This window comes from Hyla sarda (genome assembly GCF_029499605.1).
Source record: "Hyla sarda isolate aHylSar1 chromosome 1 unlocalized genomic scaffold, aHylSar1.hap1 SUPER_1_unloc_23, whole genome shotgun sequence".
NCBI classification, from domain to species: Eukaryota; Metazoa; Chordata; class Amphibia; order Anura; family Hylidae; genus Hyla; species Hyla sarda.
Genome location: NW_026607585.1, coordinates 178,122 through 200,641, shown reverse-complemented (window position 1 = coordinate 200,641; position 22,520 = coordinate 178,122). Strand labels below are relative to the sequence as shown.

The 22,520-nt window shown below is 47.3% G+C and overlaps 1 protein-coding gene across 1 annotated transcript in view; it reads right to left on the bottom strand.

Moving 5' to 3' along the window:
* The window catches only part of LOC130298133 (uncharacterized), an 88,631-nt gene that overhangs the window by 57,388 nt on the left and 8,723 nt on the right, over positions 1–22,520 (bottom strand). The window contains exon 7 of the mRNA XM_056551039.1: positions 3,843–4,753. Within this exon, the coding sequence (XP_056407014.1) occupies positions 3,843–4,753 (911 nt within the window). The remainder of the gene's footprint in view (positions 1–3,842; positions 4,754–22,520) is intronic.

Genomic DNA, 22,520 nt, shown 5'->3' with positions numbered 1-22,520 from the left:
TGTTTTAGGCCAGTGTTTCCCAACAAGGGTGCCTCCAGCTGTTGCAAAACTACAACTCCCAGCATGCCCGGACAGCCAAAGGGTGTCCAGGCATGCTGGGAGTTGTAGTCTTGCAACATCTGGAGGCACCCTGGTTGGGAAACACTGTTTTAGGCCAGTGTTTCCCAACAAGGGTGCCTCCAGCTGTTGCAAAACTACAACTCCCAGCATGCCCGGACAGCCAAAGGGTGTCTAGGCATGCTGGGAGTTGTAGTCTTGCAACATTTGGAGGCACCCTGGTTGGGAAGCTTGCGCAACTTACCGGCTTCCGTAGGATCCAGCGCTGCACGACACTGCCGCGCGACGATCTCCGTCAGCGATCGTCGCTGGAGCCTCGGAAGGGTAAGTGAACTTCTTCGCCGGTCCCCTTCAGCTGTTTAGTTTTGCAACAGCTGGAGGACTACAGTTTACAGACCACACACCAGTGGTCTGCAAACTGTGGCCCTCCAGCTGTTGCAAAACTACAACACCCAGCATGCCCTGACAGCCAAAGCCTATGGCTCTCAGGGCAGGAGCCCGGGCTGACATTACAGTGCAGCCGCCCGGGCTCCTCATACGGTCTCCCCGCTACCCACCCTTGTCTCCCGCCCGGGCTCCTCATACGGCCTCCCCGCTACCCCCCCCCCCCCTTGTCTCCCGCCCACGCCGCTCAGCTCCCGCTGCTACAAGACTACAACTCCCAGCATGTCCTCACTGTAAGGGCATGCTGGGACTTGTAGTCTTGCAACATCAGACAGATGGGAGTTGTGTGGCGCTGGCAGGTGAGAGGGGGGGATATAAATCACTGCAGTGTCCCGGTAGCGCAGTGAGGGTAGCGGGGAGAAAGTATGTCGGAGCCCGGGCGGCAGTAGCTTTTCTTGCTCCATGTTGGAGCTGGAGTAAATTTAGTCAATTTTTATGGCCGTTGCGACAGTTTATTGCGCAACTGCGACTGTCTCAGTTAATAAATTCCTGACCACTGCAAATAAAAACTGAAAACTTGCGTAAATTAAGCGGGAATTTTTTTTTTTTACTTTCTAGCTCTTGCTAGGGAAAGTCGCACAATTTATAGGGTAGGCGCAATTGCGACAATTTTGCGTCAAAAATAGTCAGAAAAAAATGACTAAACCCCTTAGTAAATGCCCCCCATCATGTTTACATATGTTTCTGATTAATTATGTGTCATTATTGAAGGGTTATGATTTTCAAGCACTATTTAACCCTTATGTACTGTATTACTTTATTTACTGATGAATATATGAAAATGATCCATGGGATTTTATATGTATTGTGACAATTGACACAATGTGGAGCGGATTTGCACCTAATCAATTATATGGGTATAAAACCCTCTTACTTGTCTGTATCACTGCGCTTGAAAAAGGCTCCAGGAGGAGCTGAAACGACGTAATAATGCTCAGGAGAAAATAAATCACATATATACCGTATATATATATATATATAAATAAAATACAGAAGTAAAACATATAGAAAATACACAATGTGGAGTGGATTTGCACTTAATCATATGGGTATAATACAAATGTATAATACAGAAGTAAATATGAGATGTATTACATGAAAACATAAATATATACAGTGGGGATGAAAAGTTTGGGCCCCCCAGGTAACAATTAGTATTAATGTGCATAAAGAAGCCAAGGAAAGATGGAAAAATCTCCAAAAGGATCAAATTACAGATTAGACATTCTTATAATATGTCACCAAAAGTTACATTTTATTTCCATCATTTACACTTTCAAAATAATAGAAAACAAAAAATGGCGTCTGCAGAAGTTTGTGCCCCCTGCAGAGTTAATATCTTGTACTGCCCCCTTTGGCAAGTATCACAGCTTGTGAACACTTTTTGTAGCAGCCAAGAGTCTTTCAGTTCTTGTTTGAGGTATCTCTGCCCATTCTTCCTTACAAAAGTCTTCCAGTTCTTTCAGATTTCTGGGCTGTCTGTCACGCACTGCTCTTTTAAGGTCTATCCATAGATTTTCAATGATGTTGAGGTCAGGAGATTGTGAAGGCCATGGCAAAACCTTCAGTTTACGCCTCTTGATGTAATCCCCCGTGGATTTCGAGGTGTGTTTAGGATCATTATCCATTTGTAGAAGCCATCCTCTCTTTAACTTCAGCTTTTTCACAGATGGCATCAAGTTAGCATCCAAAATTTGCTGAAATTTTATTGAATCCATTTTTCCTTCTACTCGTGAGATGTTCCCTGTGCCACTGGCTGCAATACAACCCCAAAGCATGATTGATCCACCCCCATGCTTAACAGTTGGACAGAGGTTCTTTTCATTAAATTCTGTTCCCCTTCTTCTCCAAACGTACCTTTGCTCATTCCGGCCAAAAAGTTCAAATTTTAACCTCATCGGTCCACAGAACTTGTTTCCAAAATGCATCAGGCATGTCTATATGTTCATTTGCAAAGTTCAAACACTGATTTTTGTGGTGAGGACGTAGAAGAGGTTTTCTTCTGATGACTCTTCCATGAAGACCATATTTGTACAAGTATCTCTTTATAGTGGAATAGTGAACCACAACTCCAGTGTCTGCCAGATCTTTCTGGAGGGATTGTGCAGTCAAACGTGGGGTTTGAATAGTTTTTCTCACAATCCTGCGAGCTGTTCTGTCTGATATTTTTCTTGGTCTTCCAGATCTTGCTTTAACTTCCACTGTTCCTGATGACTGCCATTTCTTAATTACATTCCGAACAGAGGATATTGACATCTGAAAACGTTTTGCTATCTTCTTATAGCCTTCTCCAGCTTTGTGAGCGTCAACTATTTTCAGTTTCAGATTTCTAGACAACAGCTTAGAAGAACCCGTGGTGCTGATTGTTGGGGCAAGGTCAGATGAGTCTGGGCATTTAAAACCTTTGAGATTGACATCACCCGGTCTTCCCAGATGATGATTGAGAACAATCCATGACACTGGCAGGTCTCAGCTTTACAAAGGGGGCAGTGCATGCTATAAATTCTGCAGGGTGCCCAAACTTTTGCAGACGCCATTTTTGTGTAAATGATGGAAATAAAATGTAACTTTTGGTGACATATTATAAGAATGTCTAATCTGTAATTTGATGCCTTTTGGAGATTTTTCCATCTTTCCTTGGCTTCTTTATGCACATTAATACAAATTTTTACCTGGGTGCCCAAACTTTTCATCCCCACTGTAATACAGAAGTAAATATGAGATGCATTACATGAAAACATAAGTATAATACAGAAGTAAATATGAGATGTATTATAATAAAACAAATGTATAATACAGAATTTAAGTAAATATGAAGAAAAATATATGGAAAAAACTTTATATTGACAAGTACAAAGTGAGAGGAAGATGATTGTCAGTCCCACAACCTTATACTGTGTTCTGATTGGACAGATAGAGGAGGATTATGTCAGTTCCATAACCTCGGACTGTGTTCTGATTGGACAGATAGAGGAGGATTATGTCAGTTCCATAACCTCGGACTGTGTTCTGATTGGACAGATAGAGGAGGATTATGTCAGTTCCATAACCTTATAACCTCGGACTGTGTTCTGATTGGACAGTCAGACACCGATTCTGCTTCATTAATGACCCTGTCTACATTTTTATTATTAGTTCTGTCTTAAATCTTTTGCTGTTGGAAGTTAGTAAAGAATGATGACAGCATGCGAGGCCTCATGTCACCATAAAATCACCAATCATTATCATACACAGAAATCATCCAATCATTTACCTACCGATTCCCCTACAAAGGTCACATGACCCCAGAGATAATGTTGGGTTTAGCTTCTGCTGACATTTCATTATGACGTTTATTCATGTGAATTCTCTACTGTGTGACTTCTCTCATGAGTAACAAGCTCTGATTTCCGTATAAAACATTTCCCACATTCTGAACATAAATATGGCTTCTCTCCTGTGTGAATTCTCTCATGTTCAATAAGAGTTGATTTAACTATAAAAGATTTCCCACATACCGAACATGAATAGGGCTTCTCTCCTGAGTGAATCCTCTCATGTTTAACCAAAGTTGATTTAACTCCAAAAGATTTTCCACATTCAAAACATGAATATGGCTTCTCTCCTGTGTGAATTCTCTCATGTGTAATAAGATCTGATTTTTGTCTAAAAGATTTCCCACATTCTGCACATGAATATGGCTTCTCTCCTGTGTGATATCTCTTGTGTCTAACAAGATGTGATTTACTTTTAAAACATTTCTCACACTCTGAACAGGAATATGGCTTCTCTCCTGTGTGAATTCTCTTATGTATATCAAGATGTGATTGCGTTGTACAGCGCTGCCCGCATTCTGTACACACAAACCGCTTCTTTCTTCTGTGACACTTTCTGTGCCTAACAAGAGCTGATCTATTTATAAACCATTTCCCACATTCATCACATTGGATCCTTTCCTCCCCTTCCTGACCTGTCCATGTGATAACAATGTGTGGTTGGTGAGAAGGGGGAATATTATATGATAGATCTGGATGGACATTAGGGGTAAGGAGGTCTTCTCCTGAGGAGCGCTCCATGATCTCTCCATCCTGTCCTGAGGAGCGCTCCATGATCTCTCCATCTTCTCCTGAGGAGCGCTCCATAATCTCTCCATCTTCTCCTGAGGAGCGCTCCATAATCTCTCCATCTTCTCCTGAGGAGCGCTCCCTGATCTCTCCATCTTCTCCTGAGGAGCGCTCCATGATCTCTGACGTTTCCTTCTTTCTGACATTTCCTGTTGGGATAAAATGGATGATGAGACTTTTGTTACAAACCACTAAGTAAAGAAATGTATCAAATGTTATTGGGCCGGAGATGGTCACCTGACCCCAGAAGAGACTACAGAGGAGAAGAGAGGATTCCCTCCCCCTTTACAGTTTATATGGTCACCTGACCCCAGAAGAGAATATAGAGGAGAGGAGATGATTCCCCCCCCTTTATAGTTTATATGGTCACCTGACCCCAGAAGAGACTACAGAGGAGAGATGATCCGCCTTTATAGTTTATATGGTCACCTGACCCCAGAAGAGACTACAGAGGAGAAGAGAGGATTCCCTCCCCCTTTACAGTTTATATGGTCACCTGACCACAGAAGAGAATATAGAGGAGAGACAGGGGTGTGGAAATTTTATAAAAAACTACTTGTCCACGGGACTAAAATGGAGCAAAATCTACTTGTCCCTCATGACGATCCACTTGTCCCGGCCAATTTTCGCTTTTACGCTCTGATTTTTTCCTCCTCGCCCTATAATAGCCATAACTACCTACTATAATGATACCTATCTACTATAATGATACCTACCTACTATAATGATACCTACCTACTATAATGATACCTACCTACTATAATGATACCTACCTACTATACTGATAACTACCTACTATAATGATATCTACCTACTATAATGATATCTACCTACTATAATGATACCTACCTACTATAATGATATCTACCTACTATAATGATATCTACCTACTATAATGATAACTACCTACTATAATGATACCTTTTAATTTTTCAATAACATATTCTCTGAACCAAAAAATATATAAATATTTAGGGAAGTGAAATTGAAATAGTAAAAGATAATTTTGCAGATTTGGTGTTTTTCTTTTCTGCGCCATTTACCTTGTGGTTGAGGTAACATGTTAGTTTTATACTTTAGGCGCCTGATTACAGAGATACCAGATTTGTATCGTTTACGTCATGTTTTACTAATTCTGGACTTTTTCTAATTTTTTTTTAATTGCCATTTTTTAACCCCTGCAGCTTTATTTTTTTCCGCATACCAGGCTGTATGAGGGCTCATTTTTTGCGCCATAATCTGTTTTTTGTATCGGTACCATTTTGGTGTTAATCTGACTTTTTAATCGCTTTTTAACTTTTTTTTCTGGGATATTATAAAAATTGCAAATCTGTGGTTTGGTATTTTTTTTACATTTACCGTACGGGATACATAATGTTATATTTTAATAGGTTGTACAATTACGCACGAAGCGATAACGAATATGTTTATTTTTATTATGTTTACATGTTTTTATATAGGAAAAGGGGGTGATTTGAACTTTTAACATGGAAGGGGTTAATGCAGCGGTCTTCAAACTGTGGCCCTCCAGATGTTGCAAAACTACAACTCCCAGCATGCCCGGACAGCCAACGGCTGTCCTGGCATGCTGGGAATTGTAGTTTTGTAACATCTGGAGGGGCACCGTTTGAAGACCACTGGGTGTCTTTCAAACTTTTATTAAAACTTTTTTTTTTTCTTTTACACTTTATTACACTTATATGAGGAATCATTAGATTCCTCAGACAGATGAATAGAGTTCTATTGAACTCCATTGATCTGTGCGCTCTGTGATCAATTGATAGAGCCTGGACCAGCCAGGATCTATCAATGACAGAGCGGGACAGGAGGAAGCAGAGGTAAGTTCTCCGGCTACCTCTATAGTGGATCGCCCCCCTGCAATCGCGCTGTGGGGGGGGGGGGGTGATCCACCCCCCTAGCCCACCAGGGAGCATTCACATGTCCCTTTAGACCAGTGGTTCTCAACCTTTTCAGCGACTGTACCCCCAAGGCCTGAAAGTATGTCCACGGGTACCCCCCTCACGCGGAACTTGCGAGCGAGGGGTACCCGCAGACAAAAGGCGTGTTCTTACCTTTATACTAATGCATCCCATCTCCATCTTAATCCCCTTGTGCTATTATTCCCCCTCCGTCTTAGTCCCCCTGTCCCACAATTCCCACCTCCCTCTGATTCCCTTTTACCATTATTCCCCCTCCATCTTTATCCCCTTGTGCCATTATTATCCAATACGGAACAAGGGGATTAAGATGGAGGAGGGGGAATAATGATACAGGGGGATGAATATGAAGGGGGGGGGGGGGTTTGATAATTCCCCCCTCCCTCTGATCCCCTTTTGTCATTTTCCCCCCTCCATATTAATCCCCTTGTGCCATTATTATCGGATATGGCAAAAGGGGGATCAGAGGAAGGGGGGAATGGTGCAAGGGGATTAAGATGGAAGGGGAGAGGGGAGTAATAAAGTACAAGACATAAAATTTCAATGCCTTGTGCTTTATTACTCCCCCCCCCCCCCTCCGCCATTATCCCTCTCCCCCTCCATCTTAATGCCTTGTGCTCCGTCCCATACAGTCCCCCCCCCCCTGTACCATACAGCTGTTTACCTGGCGTCCTGTGGTCCCGTTGCCTGCTGCTTCACGGGATGTTCCACAGGGCCGCACTGACGTGTGACGTCCCCCTGCGCTGTGCGGCAACTCCGCGCAACGTCAGGGGAGGCCACACGTCTCCCTGGCAACTACGCAGTTAACTTACAGTAGCCCCGGCCGCATCTCTGGCCGCGCTACTGTACAGTGAGCTGCCGCGGCGATGCGCTAACAAATACTGGCCAATGCATGGCCGGTATTTGTCAGCGTTTTCGCGTACCCCAGGTTGAGAACCCAGGCTTTAGACGCCGCTGTCAGCTTTGACAGCGGCGATCTAAAAGGGTTAATAGCCAGCCGCGGCGATCGCCGCATGCTGGCTATTAGCGGCGGCCCCCGGCTACTGAGAACAGCCGGGGGCTGCAGAGTATGGAGCGGGCACGAGTCCGGAGCCCCCTCCATACATACTGCAGAGCGCCGCATACAGTCTCCCCGTGCAGACGCGCCTCCTCCCCTCAACTCTCCGAAGCTACAGCTGGGGGGAGTGAAGGCAGAGGACGCAGGTCTGCACGGGGAGAAGTAAGCCACGCCCCCTCATCTCCCCCCGCACGTCTGCAGAGCAAGAAGCCACGCCCCCTCATCTCCCCCCGCACGTCTGCAGAGCAGGGGAGAGAGAGACATACACAGCTTCTCATCTCCCCTACTCTGCTTCGGATCTGCAGTCTGTATGGAGCGGGCTCCCGACTCCTGCCCGCTCCATACAGACTGCAGATCCGCCGCACTTGTCAGGTCCGGCCCTGCTTGTCCGAAGCCGGGATAAGGGCCGGACAAATTCACCTGCCCGGCGCTCAAAACTGCTAGTCCGGGGCGTCGGGCGATAGAAATTCCACATCCCTGAGAGATGATCCCCTTTATAGTTTATATGGTCACCTGACCCCAGAAGAGAGGAGATGATCCCCCCTTTAAGGTTTATATGGTCACCTGACCCCAGAAGAGAGGAGATGATCGCCCCTTTATAGTTTATATGGTCACCTGACCCCAGAAGAGAGGAGATGATCCCCCCTTTATAGTTTATATGGTCACCTGACCCCAGAAGAGAGGAGATGATCCCCCCTTTATAGTTTATATGGTCACCTGACCCCAGAAGAGAATACAGAGGAGATGATTCCCCTTTATAGTTTATATGGTCACCTGACCCCAGAAGAGAATACAGAGGAGATGATCCTCCTTTATAGTTTATATGGTCACCTGACCCCAGAAGAGAATACAGAGGAGAGATGATCCCCCTTTATAGTTTATATGGTCACCTGACCCCAGAAGAGAATACTGAGGAGAGATGATCCCCCTTTATAGTTTATATGGTCACCTGACCCCAGAAGAGAATACAGAGGAGAGATGATCCTCCTTTATAGTTTATATGGTCACCTGACCCCAGAAGAGAATACAGAGGAGATGATTCCCCTTTATAGTTTATATGGTCACCTGACCCCAGAAGAGAATACAGAGGAGAGATGATCCCCCTTTATAGTTTATATGGTCACCTGACCCCAGAAGAGAATACAGAGGAGAGATGATTCCCCCTTTATAGTTTATATGGTCACCTGACCCCAGAAGAGAATACAGAGGAGATGATTCCCCTTTATAGTTTATATGGTCACCTGACCCCAGAAGAGAATACAGAGGAGATTATCCCCCTTATCACTAATCCAACCTCTATATCTGGAACGTATATGTCGGTGCGGTCCTGGCTGCAGGTTTGAGGTGGGATATTACAGAAATCATATAATATATATATATATATATATATATATATATATATATATATATATATGTGTGTGTGTATAATGAGTAATGGACGGACACCCCCAGTGCTATCCTTACTATCCTCATAAGTCCAACGCTTGGCAGATCTTTATCATTAGTCGACTTGGTTTCTGTTACTTCCCATGGTCACGTCTGACTGTGGTCACATTTATCGACGTGAACCTTTCTGGGCTCTTTATCGTGTACAACTGATACACAATATGCTGAGCACTGCGCTCTACGGTATACAAATTATTGTGCACTGCGCTCTACGGTATACAAATTATTGGGCACTGCGCTCTACGGTATACAAATTATTGGGCACTGCGCTCTACGGTATACAAATTATTGGGCACTGTGCTCTACGGTATACAAATTATTGAGCACTGCGCTCTACGGTATACAAGTTATTGGGCACTGCGCTCTACGGTATACAAGTTATTGAGCACTGCGCTCTACGGTATACAAATTATTGGGCACTGCGCTCTACGGTTTACAAATTATTGGGCACTGCGCTCTACGGTTTACAAATTATTGGGCACTGCGCTCTACGGTTTACAAATTATTGGGCACTGCGCTCTACGGTATACAAATTATTGGGCACTGTGCTCTACGGTATACAAATTATTGAGCACTGCGCTCTACGGTATACAAGTTATTGGGCACTGCGCTCTACGGTATACAAGTTATTGAGCACTGCGCTCTACGGTATACAAATTATTGGGCACTGCGCTCTACGGTTTACAAATTATTGGGCACTGCGCTCTACGGTTTACAATTATTGGGCACTGCGCTCTACGGTATACAAATTATTGGGCACTGCGCTCTACGGTTTACAAATTATTGGGCACTGCGCTCTACGGTTTACAAATTATTGGGCACTGCGCTCTACGGTTTACAAATTATTGGGCACTGCGCTCTACGGTATACAAATTATTGGGCACTGCGCTCTACGGTATACAAATTATTGGGCACTGCGCTCTACGGTTTACAAATTATTGGGCACTGCGCTCTACGGTTTACAAATTATTGGGCACTGCGCTCTACGGTTTACAAATTATTGGGCACTGCGCTCTACGGTTTACAAATTATTGGGCACTGCGCTCTACGGTATACAAATTATTGGGCACTGTGCTCTACGGTATACAAGTTATTGCGCACTGTGCTCTACGGTATACAAATTATTGGGCACCGCGCTCTACGGTATACAAATTATTGGGCACCGCGCTCTATGGTATATAAATTGTTGGGCACCGTGCTGTATGGTATATAAATTATTGGGCACTGCGCTCTACGGTATACAAATTATTGGGCACCGCACTCTACGGTCTAAAAATTATTGGGCACCGCGCTCTATGGTATATAAATTGTTGGGCACCGTGCTCTATAGTATATAAATTATTGGGCACTGTGCTGTATGGTATATAAATTGTTGGGTACTGTGCTCTATAGTATATAAATTATTGGGCACTGTTACGCCTAGCGCTCCGGGTCCCCGCTCCTCCCCGGAGCGCGTACAGCGTCTCTCTCTCCGCAGCGCCCCGGTCGGTCCCGCTGACCGGGAGCGCTGCACTGTCATGGCCGTCGGGGATGCGATTCGCACAGCGGGACGCGCCCGCTCGCGAATCGCATCCCAGGTCACTTACCCGTTCCCGTCCCCTGCTGTCATGTGCTGGCGCGCGCGGCTCCGATCTCTAGGGCGCGCGCGCGCCAGCTCCCTGAGACTTAAAGGGCCAGTGCACCAATGATTGGTGCCTGGCCCAATTAGCTTAATTGGCTTCCATCTGCTCCCTGCCTTTATCTGACCTCCTCCCATGCACTTCCTTGCCGGATCTTGTTGCCTTGTGCCAGTGAAAGCGTTTTGTGTGTCCAAAGCCTGTGTACCAGTACTACTGCTATCCACCCTGACTACGAACCTTGCCGCCTGCCCCCGACCTTCTGCTACGTCCGACCTTGCTTCTGTCTACTCCCTTGTACCGCGCCTATCTTCAGCAGCCAGAGAGGTTGAGCCGTTGCTAGTGGATACGACCTGGTCACTACCGCCGCAGCAAGTCCATCCCGCTTTGCGGCGGGCTCTGGTGAAAACCAGTAGTGACTTAGAACCGGTCCACTAGCACGGTCCACGCCAATCCCTCTCTGGCACAGAGGATCCACCTCCTGCCAGCCGGCATCGTGACAGTAGATCCGGCCATGGATCCCGCTGAAGTTCCTCTGCCTGTTGTCGCCGACCTCCCCACACTGGTCGCCCAGCAAGCCCGACAGATTGCCCAACAAGATCACCAGCTGTCGTACTTGACCACCATGACTCAGCAACTCCAGTCGCAGCTACAGCAGATTCAGTCTCAGCTACAGCAGCAGCAACCATCTCCTCCGCCAGCTCCTGCACCTCTTCCGCAGCGAGTGGCCACTCCTAGCCTCCGCCTGTCCTTGCCGGACAAATTTAATGGGGACTCTAAGTTTTGCCGTGGCTTTCTTTCGCAATGTTCCCTGCATTTGGAGATGATGTCGGATCAGTTTCCTACTGAAAGGTCTAAGGTGGCTTTCGTAGTCAGCCTTCTGTCTGGAAAAGCCCTGTCATGGGCCACACCGCTCTGGGACCGCAATGACCCCGTCACTGCCTCTGTACACTCCTTCTTCTCGGAAATTCGAAGTGTCTTTGAGGAACCTGCCCGAGCCTCTTCTGCTGAGACTGCCCTGTTGAACCTGGTCCAGGGTAATTCTTCCGTTGGCGAGTACGCCATACAATTCCGTACTCTTGCTTCTGAACTTTCCTGGAATAATGAGGCCCTCTGCGCGACCTTTAAAAAAGGCCTATCCAGCAACATTAAAGATGTTCTGGCCGCACGAGATACTCCTACCAACCTGCATGAACTCATTCATCTAGCCACTCGCATTGACATGCGTTTTTCTGAGAGGCATCAAGAGCTCCGCCAGGAAAAAGACTTAGATCTCTGGGCACCTCTCCCACAGTCTCCATTGCAATCTGCGCCTAGGCCTCCCGCCGAGGAGGCCATGCAAGTGGATCGGTCTCGCCTGACCCTGGAAGAGAGGAATCGCCGTAAGGAAGAGAATCTTTGTCTGTACTGTGCCAGTACCGAGCATTTCTTGGTGGATTGCCCTATCCGTCCTCCACGCCTGGGTAACGTACGCACGCACCCAGCTCACGTGGGTGTGGCGTCTCTTGGCTCTAAGTCTGCTTCTCCACGTCTCACGGTGCCTGTACGGATTTCTTCTTCAGCCAGCTCTTCCCTCTCAGCCGTGGCCTGCCTGGACTCTGGTGCCTCTGGGAATTTTATTCGGGAGTCCTTGGTGAATAAATTCCGCATCCCGGTGACCCGTCTTGTCAAGCCACTCCACATTTCCGCGGTCAACGGAGCCAGGTTGGATTGCACCGTGCGTTTCCGCACGAAGCCCCTCCTAATGTGCATCGGACCTCATCATGAGAAAATTGAGTTTTTGGTCCTCCCCAATTGCACTTCTGAAGTTCTCCTTGGACTACCCTGGCTTCTACACCATTCCCCAACCCTGGATTGGTCCACAGGGGAGATCAAGAGCTGGGGTACCTCTTGCTTCAAGGACTGCCTTAAACCGGTTACCAGTACTCCCTGCCGTGACCCTGTGGTTCCTCCTGTATCCGGTCTCCCTAAGGTCGTTATGGACTCTGCCCGCCTTAAGAAGTGCCTCTCCCCCCCTCCCAGTCCAGTCAGGCAAGCCTCGGTGCCTCCTCATGGCCCTCGTCCTGGTGTCACACTGCCCCGTGCCAGGCCTCGCCCTCTGCCCTCCCTCCCCATTCCCACTCCTGCTGTACTGCCTGCCGTTGAGGAATCCCTCCATCCTTTCCCGGTGTCCTCATCCCAGGGGAGGCAGTTACCGGACAAAGAGAAGGGGAGACCTAAGGGGGGGGGTACTGTTACGCCTAGCGCTCCGGGTCCCCGCTCCTCCCCGGAGCGCGTACGGCGTCTCTCTCTCCGCAGCGCCCCGGTCGGTCCCGCTGACCGGGAGCGCTGCACTGTCATGGCCGTCGGGGATGCGATTCGCACAGCGGGACGCGCCCGCTCGCGAATCGCATCCCAGGTCACTTACCCGTTCCCGTCCCCTGCTGTCATGTGCTGGCGCGCGCGGCTCCGCTCTCTAGGGCGCGCGCGCGCCAGCTCCCTGAGACTTAAAGGGCCAGTGCACCAATGATTGGTGCCTGGCCCAATTAGCTTAATTGGCTTCCATCTGCTCCCTGCCTTTATCTGACCTCCTCCCATGCACTTCCTTGCCGGATCTTGTTGCCTTGTGCCAGTGAAAGCGTTTTGTGTGTCCAAAGCCTGTGTACCAGTACTACTGCTATCCACCCTGACTACGAACCTTGCCGCCTGCCCCCGACCTTCTGCTACGTCCGACCTTGCTTCTGTCTACTCCCTTGTACCGCGCCTATCTTCAGCAGCCAGAGAGGTTGAGCCGTTGCTAGTGGATACGACCTGGTCACTACCGCCGCAGCAAGTCCATCCCGCTTTGCGGCTGGCTCTGGTGAAAACCAGTAGTGACTTAGAACCGGTCCACTAGCACGGTCCACGCCAATCCCTCTCTGGCACAGAGGATCCACCTCCTGCCAGCCGGCATCGTGACAGGCACTGTGCTGTATGGTATATAAATTGCTGGGCACTGTGCTCTATGGTATACAAATTGCTGGGCACTGTGCTCTATGGTATACAAATTGGTGGGGCCTGCGCTCTACGGTATACAAATTATTGGGCACTGCGCTCTACGGTATACAAATTATTGGGCACCACGCTCTACGGTCTAAAAATTATTGGTCACCGCGCTCTATGGTAAATAAATTGCTGGGCACTGTGCTCTATAGTATATAAATTGTTGGGCACTATGCTGTATGGTATATAAATTGTTGGGCACTGTGCTCTATGGTATTTAAATTGCTGGGCACTGTGCTCTATAGTATATAAAATGTTGGGCACTATGCTGTATGGTATATAAATTGTTGGGCACTGTGCTCTATGGTATATAAATCGCTGGGCACTGTGCTCTGTGGTATATAAATTGTTGGGTACTGTGCTGTATGGTATATAAATTGTTGGGCACTGTGCTGTATGGTATATAAATTGTTGGGCACTGTGCTGTATGGTATATAAATTGTTGGGCACTGTGCTGTAGGGTATATAAATTGCTGGGCACTGTGCTCTATGGTATATAAATTGCTGGGCACTGTGCTCTATGGTATATAAATTGTTGGGCACTGTGCTGTAGGGTATATAAATTGCTGGGCACTGTGCTCTGTAGTATATAAATTGCTGGGCACTGTGCTCTGTAGTATATAAATTGCTGGGCACTGTGCTCTATGGTATATAAATTGTTGGGCACTGTGCTGTATGGTATATAAATTGTTGGGCACTGTGCTCTATGGTATATAAATTGTTGGGCACTGTTCTCTATGGTATATAAATTATTGGGCACTGTGCTCTATGGTATATAAATTGTTGGGCACCGTGCTCTATAATATATAAATTGCTGGGCACTGTGCTCTATGGTATATAAATTGTTGGGCACTGTGCTCTATGGTATATAAATTGTTGGGCACTGTTCTCTATGGTATATAAATTGCTGGGCACTGTGCTCTATAGTATATAAATTGCTGGGCACTGTGCTCTATGGTATATAAATCGCTGGGCACTGTGCTCTGTAGTATATAAATTGCTGGGCACTGTGCTCTATAGTATATAAATTGCTGGGCACTGTGCTCTATAGTATATAAATTGCTGGGCACTGTGCTCTATGGTATATAAATTGTTGGGCACTGTGCTCTATGGTATATAAATTGTTGGGTACTGTGCTGTATGGTATATAAATTGTTGGGCACTGTGCTGTATGGTATATAAATTGTTGGGCACTGTGCTGTATGGTATATAAATTGTTGGGCACTGTGCTCTATGGTATATAAATCGCTGGGCACTGTGCTCTATAGTATATAAATTGCTGGGCACTGTGCTCTATAGTATATAAATTGTTGGGCACTGTGCTCTATGGTATATAAATTGTTGGGCACTGTGCTCTATGGTATATAAATTGCTGGGCACTGTGCTCTATAGTATATAAGTTGCTGGGCACTGTGGTCTATGGTATATAAATTGTTGGGCACTGTGCTCTATAGTATATAAATTGTTGGGCACTGTGCTCTATGGTATATAAATTGTTGGGTACTGTGCTCTATGGTATATAAATTGCTGGGCACTGTGCTCTATGGTATATAAATTGTTGGGCACTGTGCTCTATGGTATATAAATTGTTGGGCACTGTGCTCTATGGTATATAAATTGCTGGGCACTGTGCTCTATAGTATATAAATTGCTGGGCACTGTGGTCTATGGTATATAAATTGTTGGGCACTGTGCTCTATGGTATATAAATTGTTGGGCACTGTGCTCTATGGTATATAAATTGTTGGGTACTGTGCTGTATGGTATATAAATTGTTGGGCACTGTGCTCTATGGTATATAAATCGCTGGGCACTGTGGTCTATGGTATATAAATTGTTGGGTACTGTGCTGTATGGTATATAAATTGCTGGGCACTGTGCTCTATGGTATATAAATTGCTGGGCACTGTGGTCTATGGTATATAAATTGTTGGGCACTGTGCTCTATGGTATATAAATTGTTGGGCACTGTGCTCTATAGTATATAAATTGCTGGGCACTGTGCTCTATAGTATATAAATTGCTGGGCACTGTGCTCTATGGTATATAAATTGTTGGGCACTGTGCTGTATGGTATATAAATTGTTGGGCACTGTGCTCTATAGTATATAAATTGTTGGGCACTGTGCTCTATGGTATATAAATTGCTGGGCACTGTGGTCTATGGTATATAAATTGTTGGGTACTGTGCTGTATGGTATATAAATTGCTGGGCACTGTGCTCTATGGTATATAAATTGCTGGGCACTGTGGTCTATGGTATATAAATTGTTGGGCACTGTGCTCTATGGTATATAAATTGTTGGGCACTGTGCTCTATAGTATATAAATTGCTGGGCACTGTGCTCTATAGTATATAAATTGCTGGGCACTGTGCTCTATGGTATATAAATTGTTGGGCACTGTGCTGTATGGTATATAAATTGTTGGGCACTGTGCTCTATAGTATATAAATTGTTGGGCACTGTGCTCTATGGTATATAAATTGCTGGGCACTGTGGTCTATGGTATATAAATTGTTGGGCACTGTGCTGTATGGTATACGATTTTTTGGGCACGATTAGGAGTGTGATGTGATCATTAAAGCGGGAGACCCCTGAATAGCGCCCCCTTTGGATATTACAGACTTCGTCTTGTTCATTTATCTTGAATACATCTTTCTGAACTGTCATGGATGAGATTCTAGATAACCGAACTAAACGTAATAAGTCTCTGTATCCCTGATGAATCCACCTTATTATTTGCGTAGAAACGCGTTTGAAATGGAACATATAATTTGACAATAGAATGAGGGTCGATATGGTATATGAGGGTCCCATTTTATGAGGGTGTCAGACTACTTAGGCCTCCTGGGCCATTTCGTGCAGCACCTTTCCCTCCCTTTTACTGTGTGAACCCGACTTCTAATTTATTCTTAACGTTTCATCAGGGAGGGACTGTCCGTGTGGTTGAGGCATCCTGTTAAGTCGATGGGTCCCTACTTAGGTTGGGTCAGTGTTTGGGGTGACTAAAATAAGGTGGGTCACGATCTTTGAATATTTTTTGTATATTTTTGTGTCTTATTCTGAATCGAAATTTAACTATAAATATTAAAGATTAAAGTTTTATCGGAAGGCAGAGCCACCAGGGGGAGCTATGTAAGAGAAGACTGATCCACCAGGAGGAGCTATGTAAGAGAAGACTGAGCCATCAGGAGGAGCTATGTAAGGGAAGACTGATCCACCAGGAAGAGCTATGTAAGAGAAGACTGAGCCACCAGGAGGCGCTATGTAAGAGAAGACTGAGCCACCAGGGGGAGTTATGTAAGAGAAGACTGATCCACCAGGAGGAGCTATGTAAGGGAAGACTGAGCCATCAGGAGGAGCTATGTAAGAGAAGACTGAGCCACCAGGGGGAGCTATGTAAGGGAAGACTGAGCCATCAGGAGGAGCTATGTAAGAGAAGACTGATCCACCAGGAGGAGCTATGTAAGGGAAGACTGAGCCACCAGGAGGCGCTATGTAAGAGAAGACTGAGCCACCAGGGGGAGCTATGTAAGAGAAGACTGAGCCACCAGGAGGCGCTATGTAAGAGAAGACTGAGCCACCAGGGGGAGTTATGTAAGAGAAGACTGATCCACCAGGAGGAGCTATGTAAGGGAAGACTGAGCCATCAGGAGGAGCTATGTAAGAGAAGACTGAGCCACCAGGGGGAGCTATGTAAGGGAAGACTGAGCCATCAGGAGGAGCTATGTAAGGGAAGACTGATCCACCAGGAGGAGCTATGTAAGAGAAGACTGATCCACCAGGAGGAGCTATGTAAGAGAAGACTGAGCCACCAGGGGGAGCTATGTAAGGGAAGACTGATCCACCAGGAGGAGCTATGTAAGAGAAGACTGAGCCACCAGGAGGAGCTATGTAACGGAAGACTGATCCACCAGGGGGAGCTATGTAAGAGAAGACTGAGCCACCAGGGGGAGCTATGTAAGGGAAGACTGAGCCACCAGGGGGAGCTATGTAAGGGAAGACTGATCCACCAGGAGGAGCTATGTAAGGGAAGACTGAGCCACCAGGAGGAGCTATTTAAGGGAAGACTGATCCACCAGGGGGAGCTATGTAAGAGAAGACTGATCCACCAGGAGGAGCTATGTAAGAGAAGACTGAGCCACCAGGAGGCGCTATGTAAGAGAAGACTGATCCACCAGGAGGAGCTATGTAAGGGAAGACTGATCCACCAGGAGGAGCTATGTAAGAGAAGACTGAGCCACCAGGAGGAGCTATGTAAGGGAAGACTGAGCCACCAGGGGGAGCTATGTAAGGGAAGACTGAGCCACCAGGAGGAGCTATGTAAGAGAAGACTGATCCACCAGGGGGAGCTATGTAAGGGAAGACTGAGCCACCAGGGGGAGCTATGTAAGGGAAGACTGATCCACCAGGAGGAGCTATGTAAGGGAAGACTGAGCCACCAGGGGGAGCTATGTAAGAGAAGACTGAACCACCAGGAGGAGCTATGTAAGAGAAGACTGAGCCACCAGGAGGAGCTATGTAAGGGAAGACTGAGCCACCAGGGGGAGCTATGTAAGAGAAGACTGAGCCACCAGGGGGAGCTATATAAGAGAAGACTGATCCACCAGGAGGAGCTATGTAAGGGAAGACTGATCCACCAGGAGGAGCTATGTAAGGGAAGACTGATCCACCAGGGGGAGCTATGTAAGGGAAGACTGATCCACCAGGGGGAGCTATGTAAGGGAAGACTGATCCACCAGGACGAGCTATGTAAGAGAAGACTGAGCCACCAGGAGGAGCTATGTAAGAGAAGACTGATCCACCAGGGGGAGCTATGTAAGGGAAGACTGATCCACCAGGAGGAGCTATGTAAGAGAAGACTGATCCACCAGGGGGAGCTATGTAAGAGAAGGCTGAGCCACCAGGGGGAGCTATGTAAGAGAAGACTGAGCCACCAGGGGGAGCTATGTAAGGGAAGACTGATCCACCAGGAGGAGCTATGTAAGAGAAGACTGATCCACCAGGGGGAGCTATGTAAGGGAAGACTGATCCACCAGGAGGAGCTATGTAAGGGAAGACTGAGCCACCAGGAGGAGCTATGTAAGAGAAGACTGAGCCACCAGGGGGAGCTATGTAAGAGAAGACTGAACCACCAGGAGGAGCTATGTAAGAGAAGACTGAGCCACCAGGAGGAGTTATGCAAGGGAAGACTGATCCACCAGGAGGAGCTATGTAAGAGAAGACTGAGCCACCAGGAGGAGCTATGTAAGAGAAGACTGAGCCACCAGGAGGAGCTATGTAAGAGAAGACTGAGCCACCAGGAGGAGCTATGTAAGAGAAGACTGAGCCACCAGGAGGAGCTATGTAAGGGAAGACTGATCCACCAGGAGGAGCTATGTAAGAGAAGGCTGATCCACCAGGAGGAGCTATGTAAGAGAAGACTGAGCCACCAGGAGGAGCAAAGTAAGAGAAGACTGAGCCACCAGGAGGAGCTATGTAAGGGAAGACTGAGCCACCAGGAGGAGCTATGCAAGGGAAGACTGATCCACCAGGAGGAGCTATGTAAGAGAAGACTGAGCCACCAGGAGGAGCTATGTAAGAGAAGACTGAGCCACCAGGAGGAGCTATGTAAGAGAAGACTGAGTCACCAGGAAGAGCTATGTAAGAGAAGACTGATCCACCAGGAGGAGCTATGTAAGAGAAGACTGATCCACCAGGAAGAGCTATATAAGAGAAGACTCATCCACCAGGGGGAGCTATGTAAGAGAAGACTGATCCACCAGGAGGAGCTATGTAAGAGAAGACTGAGTCACCAGGAGGAGCTATGTAAGAGAAGACTGAGCCACCAGGAGGAGCTATGTAAGGGAAGACTGATCCACCAGGAGGAGCTATGTAAGAGAAGGCTGATCCACCAGGAGGAGCTATGTAAGGGAAGACTGATCCACCAGGAGGAGCTATGTAAGAGAAGACTGATCCACCAGGAAGAGCTATGTAAGAGAAGACTGATCCACCAGGGGGAGCTATGTAAGAGAAGACTGATCCACCAGGGGGAGCTATGTAAGAGAAGACTCATCCACCAGGGGGAACTATGTAAGAGAAGACTGATCCACCAGGAAGAGCTATGTAAGAGAAGACTCATCCACCAGGGGGAGCTATGTAAGAGAAGACTGATCCACCAGGGGGAGCTATGTAAGGGAACACTGATCCACCAGGAGGAGCTATGTAAGAGAAGACTGATCCACCAGGAGGAGCTATGTAAGAGAAGGCTGATCCACCAGGAGGAGCTATGTAAGAGAAGACGGAGCCACCAGGAGGAGCTATGTAAGAGAAGACTGATCCACCAGGAGGAGCTATGTAAGGGAAGACTGATCCACCAGGAGGAGCTATGTAAGGGAAGACTGATCCACCAGGAGGAGCTATGTAAGAGAAGACTGATCCACCAGGAGGAGCTATGTAAGAGAAGACTGATCCACCAGGAGGAGCTATGTAAGAGAAGACTGATCCACCAGGAGGAGCTATGTAAGGGAAGACTGATCCACCAGGAGGAGCTATGTAAGAGAAGACTGATCCACCAGGAGGAGCTATGTAAGGGAAGACTGAGCCACCAGGAGGAGCAAAGTAAGAGAAGACTGAGCCACCAGGAGGAGCTATGTAAGGGAACACTGATCCACCAGGAGGAGCTATGTAAGAGAAGACTGATCCACCAGGAGGAGCTATGTAAGAGAAGGCTGATCCACCAGGAGGAGCTATGTAAGAGAAGACTGATCCACCAGGAGGAGCTATGTAAGAGAAGACTGAGCCACCAGGGGGAGCTATGTAAGAGAAGACTGATCCACCAGGGGGAGCTATGTAAGGGAACACTGATCCACCAGGAGGAGCTATGTAAGAGAAGACTGATCCACCAGGAGGAGCTATGTAAGAGAAGGCTGATCCACCAGGAGGAGCTATGTAAGAGAAGACGGAGCCACCAGGAGGAGCTATGTAAGAGAAGACTGATCCACCAGGAGGAGCTATGTAAGGGAAGACTGATCCACCAGGAGGAGCTATGTAAGGGAAGACTGATCCACCAGGAGGAGCTATGTAAGAGAAGACTGATCCACCAGGAGGAGCTATGTAAGAGAAGACTGATCCACCAGGAGGAGCTATGTAAGAGAAGACTGATCCACCAGGAGGAGCTATGTAAGGGAAGACTGATCCACCAGGAGGAGCTATGTAAGAGAAGACTGATCCACCAGGAGGAGCTATGTAAGGGAAGACTGAGCCACCAGGAGGAGCAAAGTAAGAGAAGACTGAGCCACCAGGAGGAGCTATGTAAGGGAACACTGATCCACCAGGAGGAGCTATGTAAGAGAAGACTGATCCACCAGGAGGAGCTATGTAAGAGAAGGCTGATCCACCAGGAGGAGCTATGTAAGAGAAGACTGATCCACCAGGAGGAGCTATGTAAGGGAAGACTGATCCACCAGGAGGAGCTATGTAAGAGAAGACTGATCCACCAGGAGGAGCTATGTAAGGGAAGACTGAGCCACCAGGAGGAGCAAAGTAAGAGAAGACTGAGCCACCAGGAGGAGCTATGTAAGGGAACACTGATCCACCAGGAGGAGCTATGTAAGAGAAGACTGATCCACCAGGAGGAGCTATGTAAGAGAAGACTGATCCACCAGGAGGAGCTATGTAAGGGAAGACTGAGCCACCAGGAGGAGCAAAGTAAGAGAAGACTGAGCCACCAGGAGGAGCTATGTAAGGGAACACTGATCCACCAGGAGGAGCTATGTAAGAGAAGACTGATCCACCAGGAGGAGCTATGTAAGAGAAGGCTGATCCACCAGGAGGAGCTATGTAAGAGAAGACTGATCCACCAGGAGGAGCTATGTAAGAGAAGACTGAGCCACCAGGGGGAGCTATGTAAGAGAAGACTGATCCACCAGGGGGAGCTATGTAAGGGAACACTGATCCACCAGGAGGAGCTATGTAAGAGAAGACTGATCCACCAGGAGGAGCTATGTAAGAGAAGGCTGATCCACCAGGAGGAGCTATGTAAGAGAAGACGGAGCCACCAGGAGGAGCTATGTAAGAGAAGACTGATCCACCAGGAGGAGCTATGTAAGGGAAGACTGATCCACCAGGAGGAGCTATGTAAGGGAAGACTGATCCACCAGGAGGAGCTATGTAAGAGAAGACTGATCCACCAGGAGGAGCTATGTAAGAGAAGACTGATCCACCAGGAGGAGCTATGTAAGAGAAGACTGATCCACCAGGAGGAGCTATGTAAGGGAAGACTGATCCACCAGGAGGAGCTATGTAAGAGAAGACTGATCCACCAGGAGGAGCTATGTAAGGGAAGACTGAGCCACCAGGAGGAGCAAAGTAAGAGAAGACTGAGCCACCAGGAGGAGCTATGTAAGGGAACACTGATCCACCAGGAGGAGCTATGTAAGAGAAGACTGATCCACCAGGAGGAGCTATGTAAGAGAAGGCTGATCCACCAGGAGGAGCTATGTAAGAGAAGACTGATCCACCAGGAGGAGCTATGTAAGAGAAGACTGAGCCACCAGGGGGAGCTATGTAAGAGAAGACTGATCCACCAGGAGGAGCTATGTAAGAGAAGACTGATCCACCAGGGGGAGCTATGTAAGAGAAGACTGATCCACCAGGAGGAGCTATGTAAGAGAAGACTGATCCACCAGGAGGAGCTATGTAAGAGAAGACTGAGCCACCAGGAGGAGCTATGTAAGAGAAGACTGATCCACCAGGAGGAGCTATGTAAGAGAAGACTGATCCACCAGGAGGAGCTATGTAAGGGAAGGTGGAGTCTCATAGGGGAAGTGACGCGCAGGCACATGGTGGTGCTGGCC